This window comes from Hemitrygon akajei, chromosome 18 (genome assembly GCF_048418815.1).
Source record: "Hemitrygon akajei chromosome 18, sHemAka1.3, whole genome shotgun sequence".
In the NCBI taxonomy this organism is placed as follows: Eukaryota; Metazoa; Chordata; class Chondrichthyes; order Myliobatiformes; family Dasyatidae; genus Hemitrygon; species Hemitrygon akajei.
In genome coordinates this window covers 14576837-14595069 of record NC_133141.1, presented here as the reverse complement: position 1 = coordinate 14595069, position 18233 = coordinate 14576837, and the positions used below count along the sequence as shown (strand labels likewise).

Here is an 18233-nt window from a genome sequence, read left to right as displayed (position 1 = left end):
GAAGTATCAGTGCACTCTGCCTTTGATAAGATCTTGTGTCTGGCAGATTCACCTATTGGGGAAGGGTCCACTGATCTATCATCATTTTAAACAATGGGCTGGGCAGTGCTAATTGGTAACAGGTGTAGTCAAGTGTAGACTTAGGGTCCTGAATGTCTCAAAAAGCCAAATTTAATGGACTTCCTTTGTATAAATATTTGAACAGCTAATAGCTATAAAAAGCACATCAAGAGTAAAGTTAAAATTAGGAATGGGAAGAAAAAGAGCAGTGCAATCCCACAATGTTTGGAATCTAGCCACTCTCCTTTTGACATCTCAAATTGCAGTACGTTTGTTGAGATCGCTAATTCACAACTTAATACGTAAATACCAGCAACAAATCATGAGCCCTGGACAAGAGGCATGTAAAAATCTTGCAAAGCATTATTTTTAAAAACAGATAAACACCAGCTTGTAAAAGAGTGGGTAGTGAACAATTCATTTGTCATGAACACATTCCAGAAATATGAGTCGCTAGTCTGTACAGGGTTAATTTTAAATAAGACAGTGCTTGGTTCATGACAAATTGCTTTAGATGCAAATGAGCTGGAGAGAAACTGGATATGCTGGATTTTCTTTCCATTGGGAAGAGGAGGCTGAAGGGGAGAATCTAATAAAAATTGAGGGGCATTAATGGAGTGAATAGTGAGATAGTTTTCCTTCTAATAGATGTCTAAAACACAGTCTGAGAGTGGTGGAGTTAGATAGTCTCAAAATGTTTTAGAAATATATCAGGATGAGCACTTGAATCACCAAGCCATTGAAGACTGTTGAGCAAGTTCTGGCAAAAGATGAGCAAGTTCTGGCAAAAGATGAGCAGAGATGGGGATTGAACCGTCAGCAGGGGCAGTGTTCCTTCCAGAATCTTTTCTGGCAATTATTGCTAGAAAATATTCATAAAGAAAAGTCAGGAAGGTTTGGGGTAATTGGAACGCCCTATATAGCTGGGCAGCCTGTTAGCGCTAAATGCCAAAGGTCACAAGAACAGCACTTCAGTACTGTCTCTCAGGAATTCAGGGCAGGCGTGAGAATAAGAATTGTGAGGCAGTGCTGATATACTAAAATTAAACTGTACAGGATCATGGTTTTAAAAGTTTGGGAAAGGGAGTTCCTTGTGGTGCTCCACAAGTGTAATTTTGTTTACACTTGCTGAAAAGCCTATTTATTCAGGTGTGGTCTGACAACAGGATATGATTAAACACAAGCACCCATCAAGGATGTATGTTGCAAAGACCCGAGGAAATCAAGATCTTTATATTTATACAATGCCTTTGATATTCCACTTTCCTTGAATATCCAGATACTGCTCAGCACTCAGTTATCTTATTTTGGACAGTTTACGAGGCTATTCCAAGCTGGAGTCCATAAAAGCAGAGAGGCATCTGATAACATCAGAAGGTCCTTAAAGGATGAAATCTTTCACTGAGCTAAGTAAAAAAAAAGGATCAAAAATACAAATCTAATACATTGGCAGTAGCTTAATAGGATCAATTCAGCAGCCTCGAGCAAAGTATTGGGAACACCAGAAATCCAAATAATACATTGGTAGAATGCAGACTTTGTTATTAATATCATTTAAAGACATTCCTTAATGAGGATTCCTTCACCTTGCTGAACGAGATGTGACTTGAATCTAGCAAAGAACCTGTTAAACATGTGAACTGTTTACTGATCTTTAAATGTCACAGATCCAACCCTCTTCCATTCCAATCAACAAAACATGTCAAAAAAAGATTTCACAATTCAGATTACCCAATTCGTTAATTGCGATAATCTTTTACTTTCATCCTTTTAATACATTGCAGCCTAACAAGCAAGGTAAAAGTCATGATTGACTTACCAGTTCTGTATTTCAGCAAATGCCACTTTCATTTTCTTTATAGAAACATCCATTTCCTCTTTAATAACTGTCCGATATCTGGCTAGGGATACAGTGCATCGCTGTAGGTCTTTTGCTGACTTTTCTATATTTGTACCTTAAGAGAACAAATGACAAATTAATTCTAACATTCTATATAAGTACTTCAGAATTTGAGAATACAGAAAACAAAAATGTAAGAACTCTTCAGCCCTTCTAAGTATATCTGCTTCTATCAACATACCATCAAAAGACAAGGGGTGGGGATATAGGAACTTTAAAAAACATTGCTAACATGGGAGAAACAGTTCCCACAAACAGTAATGTTGTAATGACCAGATAATTTGTTTCTGTGATGTAGGCTGAGGGATTTTGGCCAGTATATTATGAGTTCCCTTCTTGATCTTTTACATTTAGAGCCTTGTAACATTCATCTTCTACATTTAGAGCCTTGATTTCAAAAGACAGAATTCCTGATGGTGCACCACCTCCAACAGCTCTGCACCAAGGAGATTTCTGTTCACTTAACATATTCTACTGGGAAAGCACAAAAGATGTATTTTTAGTTGACAGGACTTCCCCCATGCAAGGTCGCTTGAGCAAAGAATAAATTAAATCAAACTCCAAAAAACTGTAGATGCACTTGGATCTACCTGATACCATAAAATCCGACAAGCAGCATGAACCAGCTCTACAAGATAAATAGATTACAAGATTCTCTATGGGCCAGGAGCTATGACATAACACTGGCCATTAGATAATGCAATTTTGTGTTAGGCAGTACAACAGATTGTAAGTGGAAAAACAAAGATGTCTAAAGCTTGAACTAAATAACCATCCAGAAAAAAGCCTTTGGAAAATAGTACCAAAGAGAACTTGTGGGGACAGATAGTGAAGATGTGTGATAGAGGAGGAAAAAAAAACTAATCATGACTATGCAAGGTTTCCAAAACTAAAAATGTTAAAATGATCTTGCATTAGAAATCATGACTGATTTTGCAAACATTTGCACATCCAGGGGAAGATACTGTCTGGATGCTCTTCCAAGTGTAGCTGTGGTTGAAGCTCCAGTTTAGAAACCCATTATGGATTGTCCGTTTCTCTACAAAACACAAGTTACTATCACAGTACTTTGCGTACCTGAAATAAACTCAGGCCATTATAAACTGTAGTTATGAACGGATTTGCTCAATGTTGTAGAGGCTAGATTCTGGTATGGAGTATACCACCCATGTTAAACCCACTGGTCTGCATGCCATTACAATGTATCAGATCCAACAGCAAGAGCTATAGCATTCCACCAATAGGAAAATACAGAATTTATGGAACATTAAAGGCATGTGAAACATTGGTGTTTAAACATTAAAGCCAAATATTGAAATTCTTTAGTTATTTGCTAAAGAATTTATCAGAACATTACTTAAGCATGCAGCTTTAAACCTTTACTCCAAAAACAAACAAAATGTATCCATTTAAGCTCCCAAATAACAGATTGGTATATGTCTGAACGCACACGAACACCAGGATCCGGGCACAAACAAATTTGACAAATAAGTTTATCTATTCAACATTTGTCAACCATGGTAACAGCCGGTCAACAACTTGTGAATAAGTCATTGGCACAAAGAAAACTTTAGAAGTCAGTTTTTGAAAAGTGAATTTTAGTAAATTCACTAATGAAATATTCAGCAAAATAATTGGCCTCAGTTTTACACATTGAGACTAACTGAATTACCCAAAAGAATGTGATCTCAGTCTTGTTTCTGAACGAATAAAGTAGCTATCAATCAAAAACATAATTTTGCTCAATCTACTGTTGCTGCTGCAACGTAGAAGGGCAGTGTAAATCAAACATTTTCCAGCTGCTGTTATTCCCAGTCAGTGCCTCTCCTCAAAATAAAACCTGTGCTCTTAAAATTGTTTCTCGGATAATTCAATTAGAATAAAGTAGCCGGCACCGTGTCAGGCAAAATATGACCAATCTAAGTTAATTTTCTCTTCTGGAACATAATGGAGAAAGAAATTTGCTGTGGCATGAATTGCATAAAAGGAGTACCATCAATTCCCAACTTCTTTACTTATTTGCTTACAAAACCGATCACCATGTATTTCTTTTTCAGTGACCAGAAAATATGCCCATTTTCTTTCAATAAATAAGATGGAGATTTCAACTTGAATGATTTTTACGAGTTAGACCTTTAATAAGTTCAAATAACCCAGCGATGGTGCTGCACCTCAAATCAATCCGGCAGAAATAGTAATTTCAGAAGTACAGGGCAACGATTACTTTAAAAAAAAAATAAAACAGCCAGTACAGTTCTTTTTAGTCATAATTTAGAAGACAATAGGCAGGCCAAGATGAAAAGCCACTGACAGATCAGGAAATGTATGACATGAATAGGGACCTGCACCTTATATTTTAGAAAATTTATAGTACTGTGTAATACAAACATGATAGCCCCAGTTGCATAAACTTAGCCAGCAGCTTAATGGTCCAGTAATATCAAATAATAAACTTGGCAATTTCACACCTCACAAAATCTGTATAGCATGCACAGTTTCTTGTCTTTAGGATCAAGACACAATGTCAAGCTAATGCTAGTTTTGGATGGAATTATTTGGCAGTATTTGAAACCTGGATATAAACTATGATGGACAGGAAGGACACACTTACGTTGATGTTTAGGGCCAAGTTGTTTGCTTGGAATAGACCAGATGGAAAATTTACTTCTGGTGGCATTCTCACAATTACTCAAAGTTAATGCATTACTTTTTTTGAGAATCAACCTTCCAAATTTTCCATGAATAGTCTATGTGTAAACAGGGGACGTTGTACAATCTAGTACATCAAGGGGAGCTTAGTTACTACCTCCATTTGTTGCTAAACATTGGAATGAGTCCCAAGTTGGGGAGGCAGTTTGTTTTATGAGTAATTAAAGTGATCAATGTGCAAACATGACTACAATTGGTTAAATACATACTACTGGGATATACAATCTTAGCACAGACCTTTAATCCTTTGGTTAAACTATTTCGTGCAAACTGGGAAAGATCTTAGCAAGTTATCACAGAAGAAACAAACTTTATGCATGTTGCCTTGCCAGTTAAGGCTTTTGGGTATTTAATTAACATTGGAAAAATTAACCAGAGATCAACTCTAATTAGGGAAGTCAATTCTCAGTGCATTATATTTGGGTAAATCTATTTGTAGACTCTCTAACAACTAATTGTGCTTCTAATATTAACAGACTATTGTTTGAATAGCAGCTTGAAAAATTTTAATCAATTTCAAGTCATGTGCAGAAACCTGGAAGTACTGCATGTCTGAAATTTAGTTGACATACAAATTGACAATAAGTGATGATTCACCATGTGTTTTTGAGATGTACAATATGGGTAGTACACACAAGATGCTGGAGGAACTCAGTAGGCCAGACAGTATTTATGGAAAAAAGTACAGTTGACATTTTGGGCCGAAAACCTTCAGCAGTCCTGCCAAAGGGGTTTGGCTCGAAACATTGACTGTGCTTCCCCGCCCCCTCCCCACAGATGCTTCCTGGCCTGCTGAGTTCCTCCAGCATCTTGTGTGCTGCTCGGATTTCCAGCATCTGCAGGTTTTCTCTTGCTTGTGTAGTTTTTGTACACAATAAAACAAGGATCCAAATAAATCTCAGGATGATCACAAGCAATTTGTTAGAATATTGCACACAATGGACATGTACTGTCAAACTAATTCACAGTAGATATGGGTCTGAAGCAAAAATGCTCCACTATATAAAAATCCCTAAGGTAGCAAAACCACCTTGCAAAGGATACTTTACAAAAGTTCAAATGTGGGATCAATGAGGTTAGAGGCAATATAGCTTGTTTAAAAACAGGGACATTTAACCTACAGCTGAAATAGAAGTAATTAACCTGGAAGTGCTCAGTGCCGACAAGAGTGGCAAAACTGGGATAGTCATGATATCTACACCAAGAATATTCCAGGAGTTCAAATATATGGTAATATAAAAATGGAGCACAAAGCTGCCAAACATTGACATGAAATAACAATTTTACCTGTGATGGTACATGATGCATTCCTGTTTTCAGTCTTAGCACTGAAGTAGAGGTGCAAGGAAACAGTGAAAAAGCCAGGACAGGATTATATCAAATATTCAGATGATATGGCAAGGTAATCACATATCTCATGGTTAAAAGGAGATACTACCAGAGCACATGTGGCACAAACACAACAGATGCTGCAATTGCATCTTCGGATCTTGCACAAATCCAACAGACAACATAACCCTTGGCTTCCCACAATCCTTCAGTTAAATGTTGAATTCACCCAAGAAAAAGTTGCTCTCAGAATGCTGCCATTTTTATTAAAAGGTAGATCTTAACAAGACTGGACCGCTTTAGGAGTGCAAGATCAAGACCAGAAACAAAGGTGCTGAAAAGACCTATATCAAAACTGAAGTTAAACACCACCCCCCCCCGCCCCCCAAGGAAAGATGAAAAGGCTGGGGTTTCCACACTTTTCCTTAAACCTGGTCATCCAAAACCCATTATGCCCCAAACCTCACCCACTGATCATCCCTCTTGTTTCTACCCATGGTTAAGCAGCGCCTCTATTCTCATTTTTATTTTCAATGCCTTCAACAACTTCACTTCTTTTGGTAGCTGCATCCAGCTGTAGGTCTCTTCAAGAAATCAGTTTCCCTCCCTGAACCTCTTCACTTTTGTTCTCCTGTGTAGGATATTCCTGAAACCCTGTCACTTTGACCAACATTTTCTTTATTAGCCCAGCTTGATAACACTCTTCTGAAAATCCTGGATGCTTATTATGTTAAAGGCATTTTACAAATACAAGACAGCAATAAGAAAAGTCATCGAAAATTTACACAGGAGGCCACTCAGCCTGTTGTGTCTATGTTAACTGAAGAGCTAAGGGCCACAGGCCTGAAGGTCACAGTTCAAAAGCACATCCAAGGACCATAGATGTGTGATGAGAATTTCTACTTCTACAATACAAATTCCAGGACCTCCAATCTGACTAGGAGATAAACTATTTTCTTCATCTCCCCCTAACCATTCTTCCAATTACTTTAAATCTATGTGCTTCTTTAAAGGGAAACTGGTCCCTCCATTTTGCTCCCAACCATCCCCGATTAATTTAGACATTTTCATAAAATCTCCATCCAGCTTTCTTTATTCCACCTCACCACACAAGGAAAATAATATTAGCTTATCCTATTTTTCGTAAGGCATTCGACAAGGTTCCCCAAGGTAGGCTCATCCAGAAAGTCAGGAGGCATGGGGTCCATGGGAACTCCTGGTTTTGTTCTTTCCCACACATGCAAACACCTTGCCCAGTCTTTCAAAGCATCTGTGAGAAAGACCAAAACTAGGAGACCATGAATAAGATCGATAGCAAGGAAAAAATAAAGTGGTATGAATGCAGAACTGACTTATGGTGTAGTTGAGAGACAGACATTAAAACAAAAGCTATGAGGGAGAAGTATTACACAGAGGATGGATGGACAAGGGCTCAACTACAGTGTAAATACAGGCAAGGACTGGTGGCACTGAATGCAAAATTTCTGACATATTTCATGTTATTTTATAAAAAGCAAACACTCTACACTTAAAAGGCTGCACAATTTTTCTCATACATATCTTGATTCAACACACCCAACAATGACTGGACACCTTGATATGGCGAACATTTTTGTTTCCAAATTGGCCCTTAAATAGTAACAGAACTAAATTTAAGTACTTTAAGCCACATAAACCACTTTTGCAAATACCCCTTACCTATTTTTTTATTTTTAGGTGGAACAAATCCACTGTCATCTGGCATGACTACGGGGAGGGAGGCAGAGGACAGTGATCCTGAAGAAACATGCGATCTGGATTTGGCTGCATTGCTCTGTTGCTGCATTCTAGACCTGTGGGACTGTTGATTAGGTTGGAACTTTGATTCTGCTTTACACTTTTCATTCTCTACTGCAGATTCTGAAAAATATTAGTTAAAAGAATTGTCAGGGTGAATGTCGTAGACCAAAACATACATTTTCCTCAAGTCAAATATTTTAAATTTCAAAGATAAAAATCAAAATCATACAGAGTTTTGAATTTTTCTCATCATTAGGTTATAGATACAAATCATTTAAAAACTCAAAGATTTAGTCTTTTCAATACAGGCTATAGCAAACATTGTGACTTTGTAAAGCAAGAAAACCACATCCTTCAAAGATTTACCTGAAAGAGCTTTTTCTTTTAAAAAAAATAACTAAGATGGATTTTAGTCTAAATGAAATGTACAGGAGCAATGCACAAACAAGTAGTTTCTCCCCTTCAAAGGGAAGAACTTGAGGGTGCCTGAAGTTTAAGCAGATACAACAGTTAAAGACTACACATTCAGACATACCACCTTATTGATACAGTTACAAAAATAACTGGCCTCTATGTTAGATGACAGTAAGTTGTATAGTAATAAAATTAGCAAGTCAAACCTTCACAAATGATTTGCAAAAGGTATTTTAATGCGTAAATTCACTGTTGATGCTTTAAAAATTTGTGCAGGCAGTCTCCAGATTACAACAGAGTTCCAGTTGTAACTGGAACAGTTTGTAATTTGAATATGAACAAAAAGTGTGTGGGAGAGGATCAGAGAAAAAGCCGTGGTGAGAGAGTAAGCAGCAGACTCACCGACTCCAAGTATGTCAGTGAGTCTGCACAGTGCTCCCAGTTCTGCTCAGCTTGACTCAGCCCCATTTGTTGTACTTGGAGGAGGGGGTATAGGGGGTGGGTGGCAAGAGAAAGCACTGAGCCTGCAGCCCTATGGAAGCTAATAAGCTATTTCCACATCAGTCAGCCAAACACTCATCTGTACGCATGAACTGTTTGTATGTCAGGTATTTGCAACTTGCCATAATCGCACATGTACAAAGACACTTTAAGATGTATTAATTTTCAATTTCTGTACTATCATGTGATAAGAATATTTAGGAATTTAAATATCATCAACATTCATTAGTCATTATTGATGAGAACCTGGGAGACCAAAAAACATCATAAAGTTATTAAATTTTGTTTTGCAGTGTATTAGTGAGAAATAAACTACAGAATATACATTAAAATGAAATTTACTTTAAGTTTCATGATAAAAACCAACACTTGGCACATACGGCACACTTAAAAGAAAAGAAAGCTATTTTGTTAGCGCAATTGATTATTGCATACCAGTGCTGGAACAGTGAAGCCAGAGTGCATTGTCATTAACAAGTTTCAGTGTTATATTTAGTTCAGTTTGTGCAGAGTAGAATATACTTTCATATTAGAGTCAACCCACTACCAAAAACAAATCTAGATTCTTAAAATTATTTGTGAGATCAAGAATAACAAAACATTGAAGAATGAATTTAAAAATGTGCACAAAAAATATATATAATTAATCAATTAGAGTGATATTCAGATGCACCGACCTATTATACCATTAATTTCAGGAGTCAATGATTCAGAATCGTCCAGCTCTTGGGCATCCACTGAGAAAGTCTCCAGGTGCTCACTGAGAGAATCCACTGACCCATCTTCATTCACAGATCCATTAATGTGATAACCATTTATTTCCTCCTTCTCCGAAGAAGCTGCAGATAATTCACCACCACTAGCTGCATTTTTTTCTGGCTGCAGTTGTTCTGGTTCTGTTTCGACTTTTGGCTTTGGTTTAATCTTCTTCTTCTTTTTGTTCTAGTATTGTTTTTTAAAAAAAAAAAAAAAAGCAGATACTTAAAACATTTACAACTTTTAAGACTTCAAATCCTTAAGGGAATTTTTTTTGACATCACAACTAGCTATGGCAAGTTTTCACAAAAGCCTTCGCTACATGTGAAATATGTTTTCTTCTTTTCTCTGCATCTAGTGTCGATATAAAAAAATGTCTTTGCTGTATAGGGATCAGGTGCAAGAGCAGATATCTCCTTGCCTGACCTCCAGACTCACTCATTAAATGTCATTCCTACAACATTTCCATTGTGTGCACCAACATCACATAGCTGTTAACTGACTACCCAGTTTAAAGCAAGATTATATTATAGCCCCTGTCTCATTTCAACTTTGTCAGATCATAAGACACTTCAACTAGATGTCTTTGAAGATATATCGAAAAGATCAAATTTGCTGGATGTGAATCTGGACAGCAGAGGTGAAAGGTCTCTATTAACTCCAAGGGTGAAATACTTTAAATTGCTGCTTTTCCCGTGAAGGAACTTCCAAAGTTCTTCATGCAGCAATAGATTTCTAAGTCAGTGGTTTGCAGATTGGGGAGGAACCTGCAGGTGCTGGAACTTCAATGAACCTGGAGCACATGCTCTTTTTAAGTGGTAAAGGTTATGGGTTTGTGGGTTGTTTGTCAGGATAGCCTAAGTTTTGTAAATGATACATATCATGGCCACGATGCACTAATTGTGCAGGGAGTGAATATTTAGAGTGGCAAATGGGGTGCTTTGTTCTGGATGGTTTTCAAGCTTTTTACAAAAAGACTGATATTATTTCTTTGCACTCATCCAGGGAAGTGATAAGCACTCCATTAGGTTTCTGATTTGTTTCTTGCTAATGCTGGAAGGGCTTTGGGATTTTAGGTTACTTACCACAGGATACCCAGCTCTTGACCAAGTACGTACTTTGCTGGTCGAGTTGAGACTCCAGTTAATGGCGATATCCTGACATTGATGCTACACAGACTTGACAATTATGCCATTGATCATTAGCCTTGTATAGTTAAACACTTTTGATGGGATATGGTCACTGTCTTGTATTTATGTTACACTCATGTTACTTGCTATTTATCAGTCCATGCTTGTTTAGATTTTGCCAGACGTAGGCACAGGTGGACTCATTTATTGAGAAGGAACCAAAATAGCCAAGTCCATATGGATAGAGAAATTTTCATGAACTAATTGCATATTGGTTAGAATTAAACACATATAAGTGAAGTGACCAAGTGGGACAAGAGATTTTATTTGCAGGTGTCTTAAAGGGCAAATATTCAATTCCAGTGTCTGTCACAGGACAAATACATAGAAGCTAGCTGGTGAGAAGCACTGGAACAAGAGGCTTGTTTGCTCATGTATGTGCAAAAGTTATACAAAATGAAAGGATCAAAGGTTATTGGAAACAGTATCAGGCAAAATTAACGAAGCAAGATTTAACGAAGGGCATAATTCAACAAATCTTGTTGTGGTTGGTAGGTGGGGTGGCTGTTGGTTAAAGCAAATAGTGTGATGAATTAAAACTGCCTTTACATCTTGAAACTTTGTGCTTGAATCCAAGCCATAAGTCCACTAAGATAGGAGCCTTCTCTTATGCTATCTGGATTGTCATTTTAAAAATTAAACACAATAAACCTAATCAAGTTCCTACTTTACTTAACTCCACAGCACCAATTTAATTTGGTATTTAAAAAATAATGCAAGCAGGAAAATAAAAGGTGGCCAGTAAATTAAATACATATTGAGATAATGAATAAAAGCTCATACAGTTTCTTCCTCCAAGCCATTAGGCTCAATTCCCAGAGTCTACACTGACACCAATCAACACTCAACTGAACACCACTCCATTCCCGTCGCAATTTTTGCTAATTTCTTTCTCAATTCCTGCTAAAACATCATTTACATTATATTGTAATTTGCCCTTTACTGTGCCTATTGTCTTGTTTATTAATTGTTGTACTGTTCTGCACTGTTTTGTGCACTTTATGTAGTCTCGTGTAGGTCTGAAGTCTAGTGTAGTTTTGTGTTGTTTCATGTAGCACCAGGGTCCTGGAGGAACACTGTTTCGGTTTTACTGTGTACTGTACCAGCAGTTATGGTTGAAATGACAATAAAAGAGACTTGACACGATACAACTTGGGTAATATTTGTAGGTATTAAACTGAATTTTCTTTCAAAAAAGTGAAGAGTTGAGTGCAATTACATGTCACAAACTCTACACAAGAGTCTAATCAAGATCAAGGCAATTCCAATAATAAAAGGGAATTGTCGTTACTGAATTCCCTAATTAAAAGGATTCAAAATAAATATTTTTCACTCAATGCCACATTCTATACAGCATTACTAGAACTCTTTAGTTTCATTCAAAAGATGTGGGTGACACTGCAAGAGCATCATTCACTGCCCACCCTTAATTGTACTTGAGATGTTGGCAGGAGAATTTTTGAACTGTTGAAGGCCAAGGTATTCCCACATACTATTAAGTAGTGACTTCCAAAGTTTAAATCTAGCAATGTCAAACAATTATTTCCAAATTAAGACAAGTACAAGCTGCATAGAAGGGGGAAGAGACGGAGAACAAAGGATATATCTTGATGCAGAGATGGAAACGGAGAAAATTAATTAGATTCAAGATTCGAAATTGTTTCATGTCATTTCCAGTGCACAAGTGTAAAGGAGAGCAAAATAACTGTTACTCCGGCTCAGATGCAGCACAATAAAAACAGTAAGATAAAGAACACAGTAACAAAAACATAATAAATATAAATAACTCTATACATAGATTAATTACATGTCCATAAAGTGATATTGGGCACGAATGTCTGCACATAAGGTGACAGACAGGAAATGATAAATAGTGGTGGCTGGGGTGTGGAATGGTGGGATAGTTGGAGGTGTTGATAAGCCTTACTGCTTGGGCAAAAGGTATTGTTTTTAAGTCTGGTGGTCCTGGCATGGGTGCGATGTAGCCTCCTCCCTAATGGGAGTGGGACAAACAGACCATGAGCAGGGAGAGTGGGATCTTTCACAATGTTAAGCAAATTAATGGCAGCAAAGAGGCAGTTGTGAAGGTTTGTTAATGGTAGCTAAAATGCCAGGAACAAATAGGACAGAACTTAGAACTGAAGAAAGAACAAAACAAAAACAAACCATTTTGCAACTGAGATAGCAGTTGTGGAAATCTGAAATAAAGGAGAATGCTGGAAAAGCCCAGAAGGCCAGGCAGTGTCTGTAGAGAAAGAAAAGCCAAATTATTGTTACAAGTCAATAACTTTGTCAAAACTGGTCAGAAATTGAAAAGCATAAAAATAACAGATGCTCAAATTCTGAAGAGAAACCCTAGAAAGCCTCAATGACCAAAAAATTATAAAACAAGAGAAGCAGGAGAATAAACTGCAGATATACAAGTGTAACTAAAGTAGGCGTTGGTCCCTTAGATGTAAGTGAGGAATTAAAATAAGCAGAGAAATGACAGATTCTAAGTAATTATTTTGAACCAGTCTTCATGGTTGCCAAACCATCCAAAGAATAATAGATAATCAAGGGGCTACAGCGAGACAGGAGTTTAAAAATAATCAGTCACTTGGACAGTACTAGGTAAACTAATGGGAGCTAAAAGCTGACAATCTCTTGTAGCTGATGGCATTCTAGTAGCTTAAAGAAAGTGGTTACAAAGATAGTGGATGTATTGGGTGCAATCTACCAAAACTCCTCTTGATTCCAGGGGGGTCCCAGAGGATTGGAAAACAGATTTATTGCTGCCTTTGGACAAAAGATGAGACTGAAAGCAGGAAATTATTGGCTAGCTAGCCTAATGTCTGTCATTGGGAAAATGCTAGAATTCATTGAGGAAATAGCGGGGCATTTAGAAAATCTAAAGGCAATCCAGTAGTCAATGTGGTCTTATAAAAGGGAAATAATGCTTGATGAGTTTTATTCCTGTTTTGAGAAAGCAATAAACATTGTTTTAGATTAAAAGTCAGTAACCAGTGGAGTGCCACAGAATTTAGTCCTATACCTAGACTTTGCAAGGAAAACTGATAAAGCTAATTATTATTAAAATGGAGTGAGACTATAAAATTGGATACAAAGGTATTTGGGAGTTCTGTGCATTAACATAAAGGGTTGACATGTAGGTACAACAAGGGATTGAAACAGCCATCATCATATTGAATGGTAGAGCAGGACCAGAGGCTAGTTGATCTACTCATACTCCTGTTTTGTATGCTCTTATGAGTAAGTTCTGCCGAACAGTGCTATCAAAGGCACCTTCCATTATTTATCCCTAGGATTGAAAAAGCAACTGATGGGGAAGTTATTAAATGTTTTGGATTTATCAGTTTCTAATTGTACAGATCGCACATAATTGGTAAATTTTCCACACTGAATCTAATCGGAATCCATGCCATTTTATGTGGTATCAATGTCACATGTATTAAGCGAGAGGACAGGACTTGCTTTCCACATGGGATTTGCAGTGGTTACAATTAATACTGTCCTCAATCCTTTTTTGTTACTAGCATCACTGGAACATACACAAAAGACAAACAAAGCAAGAAAAACTACTTTTTCATTAACAAAATTACATTTGCAAACACGAGCCACCTTCATAAAATATTGATTTTTCACAATTGGAGTACTGTATTCAGTTCTAGGCAACTCACTTTAGGAAATGCGCAACATCTTTGGAGGGGGTGTAGAAAAATATTCACAAAGGTGATTCCAGGAAAGAGGGATTTCAATTACAGGAAGAGACTTAAGAAACCGGTACTATACCACTAAGAAAGGAGGTTGTGAGGGGATCTGTCTGAAGTATTTAAATTTATTAAGGGCATAGACTGAAGAGTCAAACTGATCCCACTGATAAAAGAGTCAGGAGAGGATGACATGGTAGTGCAGCGGTTAGCACAATGCTTTACAGTACAGGTGACCTGGGTTCAATTCCCGCTGCTGCCTATAAGGAGTTTGTAGATTCTTCCCGTGACTGTGTGGGTTTCCTCCCACAGTCCAAAAACGTACTGGTTGGTAGGTTGACTGGTCATTGTAAATGATCCTGTGATTAGGGTTGAATTAAATTGGGGGATAGCTGGGCAGCATGGCTCAAAGGGACGGAAGGGCTTATTCCATGTTGTAGCTCAATAAAAATAAAGCAGTGGAAACAGAATGGGGGTCACAGGTAAAAGAACTGAGATGAGGTAACACTTTCACATGAGTAGTTTGGGTCTGAAATGTCCTAAGGTAGCACCAGAGCTAATAGTGGAAAAAGATTCAACTGTGGCTTTCAAAAGGAGGAATAGTACTTGCAGGTATATAGGAAGAGAGCATGGTGTTGAAATACTTAGTAAGAGTTGGTATGGACTCCAAGGGTTTAATTACTTTCTGTATTGCAACCATTTTGCAATCTTATCCCACTACAACAGTTGGTTGCTTTAACCACTGTTTAAACTTTCCAATTAGAAAGTTTAAAGATAATTGAAAATTAATTGGGAGGCAGGGAATTGAATTGAGAGTTGATTGGCAAGACATAACAAGGGTCTGAAGTACAGCAATTATGATCTATTTGAATGCAGAGGAGCTTAAAAGCTAAGCGGTTTCCTACTGTTTATGTTTCTTACCTTCTTTTTCCCTGTTACATTCCATTCTTTTAAAACTTCTGTAGCATAACCTTGATTAAACAAATACACAAATCATTAAATTACAATTATTCAAAAGTAATTGCATTACTTTTGCACCAAAAGTAACACCAACTGCATTGTGAAACCTTTGAATTAACAAGAATTTATTTGAATTGTTATCTTATTGGCACAACCACAATTTGTACTATGTATTTTTTTTGCTGGTGATGTTGATTTGGTGTTTTAGAATTGTGTAAATGCTTTCACATACTGTAGATATTTGCAACACATCTGAATCAAAAGGATTTAGTTGAAGAAAATAGGATGCTGATTTGGGCTCTTCATATGGTAACCACTAGGTTCTAGTTAAGGCTTCCAAAAAAAATTACAATCCAAGAGCATCAGAAGAATTGTTCTGCTTTTTCCAAGGACAAAATGTTATGCTTCTTCTGTTAAAGTAGGCAAATCAATTACTAAAATGACTAATATGCTGGAAAAAAGTTTCTAATATCTTTCTGAAGAGCGGTCATGGAACAGAAGATGGAGGAGTTGGATGTTAGTCTTTGATTTCCAATACTTGGATTCAAATCCAGCCCAAATTAACAAAATAGTGACCTTTGTCTTGTCTGTTTGCCTCTAAATTGCTAAGTATAGTAAGATTCAATGTCTTTCTAGTGGAAGCAGACACTAAGCACCAAACCATCCTGTTTCAGTATCAACAGAAAATGCTGGAGACACACAGGTGGTCAGTCAGCATCAACAGAGAGAAATAGAATACATTTTCAGATTAATGACACTTCACTGGAACTCAACAATTGCGTTTTAAATTGCAGAGGGGGAAAGAGTGTAAGGAACAAAAGGGATGTCTGAGAAGAATGAAGACCAAAATTGTCAAAAGTAATCCTACTTTTAATACTAATGGAAACAGAGAAAGGCAAAAGAACAAATTGAAAATGAAAGGTAAAATAAGGTGCTGTTCCTTGAGCTTACATCAAGCTTCAATGGTAACGCCAGAAGCCAAAGGTAGAGGGAGAGGTCAGAATGGAAACAGGGCAGAGAACTATAGTGACAGCACCTAGTGGCTCAAGGTTATCCATTCAGATTGAATAGAGGCTTTCTGGAAAGCAATCATTCTTCAACTTCAACCTGACACATTGATTCTACTTTTCTATCCATGGTTGCCACCTGACCTGCTGAATGTTTCCATCTTTTTCTGCCTCATTTCTAATTACCAGAATTTCTACCCCAGAAGCTTCCATAACTTCTGCCATCTTAAACATGCCATAACGTAGCACACTTTCCCTTCCATTCCCTGTTCAGCATTCCAAAGGGACAGTTTCCTCTGCAACTTGTTAGTTCACTCCTATATCCCTACCAACCACTCCTCAGCACTTTTCCATGCCATGGCAAGAGATGCCCTTTTTCTCTTCTTGCCATCCAGAGATCAAAAGTCCTTCCAGGTGAAGCAACAGTTCACTTTTATTTCTATCTATTTAGTGTACTGCATTTAGTGCTCGCAATGTGTTTTTTTAAAAAACAGTGGAGAAACTAAATGCAGGCTGGGTGACTGTTTTGAAGAACACCACTGTTTAGTCTGCAAGGACGACTGAGGTTCCAGTCAACTGTCAATTTAATTTTCGGTCACACTACCTGCCTAAACTGTTGCAATGATGCCTGAAGTAAACTTGAGAAACAGCACCTCACCTTCCTTAGGATTCACCACTGGGCACTCTTCTCCCCCCCCACCCCCCACACCACATATATTATCGTAGCTTTCAGTTTTAATTTGGTCCTTTCGTTTTCCTCTCGGGCCAGGGTTCCCAACCTGGGGTACAAGGACCGCGTGCTTAATGGTATTGGTCCACTGCATAAAAAAGGCTGCAAATCCCTGCTCTTCAGTAATGTTTGCCTTAATAACTTTGGTCTCCACCTTTTGCAGGCATTCTGCTTCACCCTGCCCCATGCTTACAACTTAAAATATGTTTGCTTTCCCACTTTCAGTTCCAAGGAAGGGTCATCGACTTGAAGCACTGGCCATTTCTCTGCTTAATGCTACCTGACTTGCACCATTGTCTGCTTTTGTTCATTCTGGATCTCCTGTTTCTGCAGTTTTTTTGCTTCCATTTCAGCATTATTTGGCAGATCAGGCATAAGGACAGTGAGTGTAGCAAAGGGAAATACCACAGCAGACTGTACTGTCAAACAACTTCTATATAAAGATAAGGGAAAGTGGTCTGAATAGGACATTCCAGTTTGGATCTCTGGTTAGTATCCAAGATAATGTATGGATTTTAGCTTGAAAATGTAGCTATGATTTGTGTTCAACATCTTTTTTGACCTTTGTTCAAACCTTAAGCGAAGTTTTTTTTGGGGAAGGATTAGCTGGGAAAAGAAAGTAAAGCACAGAAATTTTTGTTAATATATCACTGACAGCCCAAATATTCTGACAGTAGGAATTCTATAATAGAAAATAACCCTTAGTGATGGTTGGCTGTTTCATAGCAGAATTATGATGTTCACAGAAAACAACAGTGAGAAAATGAATTTTGAAACAATGAACATAAACTCTGAAATTTTATTGCCTGTTTAAAAGTCAGGGTACGGCAAGTTGGCAGTTACATTCAGTACAAGTACAGTCGGCCCTCCTTATCTGCGAGGGATTGGTTCCTGGACCCCTCGCGGATACCAAAACACGCAGATGCTCAAGTCCCTTATTCAACCTATCTCAATGTGGTGGACCTTAGGACCCAGTGGAACCCCAGACCTTATTTAACCTGTTTCAGTGCGGTAGACATTAGGACCCGGTGGCGCAGCTCTGAATCCACAGTGTTTCTGTTCACGAAAATAATCATGAGCACGATTGAAAATAAAGTGGAAATAATAAAGCGATCGGTAAGAGGTGAAACGCCATCGGTCATTGGAAAAGCGTTAGGCTACAGTCAGTCAACGATCGAAACAATTTTA

The 18233-nt window shown here is 37.7% G+C and overlaps 1 protein-coding gene across 1 annotated transcript in view; it reads right to left on the bottom strand.

Moving 5' to 3' along the window:
- Window positions 1-18233, bottom strand: part of LOC140741119 (spermatogenesis-associated serine-rich protein 2-like) — a 117110-nt gene that overhangs the window by 38072 nt on the left and 60805 nt on the right. Inside the window, exons 5-8 of the mRNA XM_073070909.1 lie at window positions 15270-15319; window positions 9370-9634; window positions 7697-7897; window positions 1880-2015 (exon numbers count right to left, since the gene is read on the bottom strand). Coding sequence (XP_072927010.1) covers window positions 1880-2015; window positions 7697-7897; window positions 9370-9634; window positions 15270-15319 — 652 coding nt within the window. The remainder of the gene's footprint in view (window positions 1-1879; window positions 2016-7696; window positions 7898-9369; window positions 9635-15269; window positions 15320-18233) is intronic.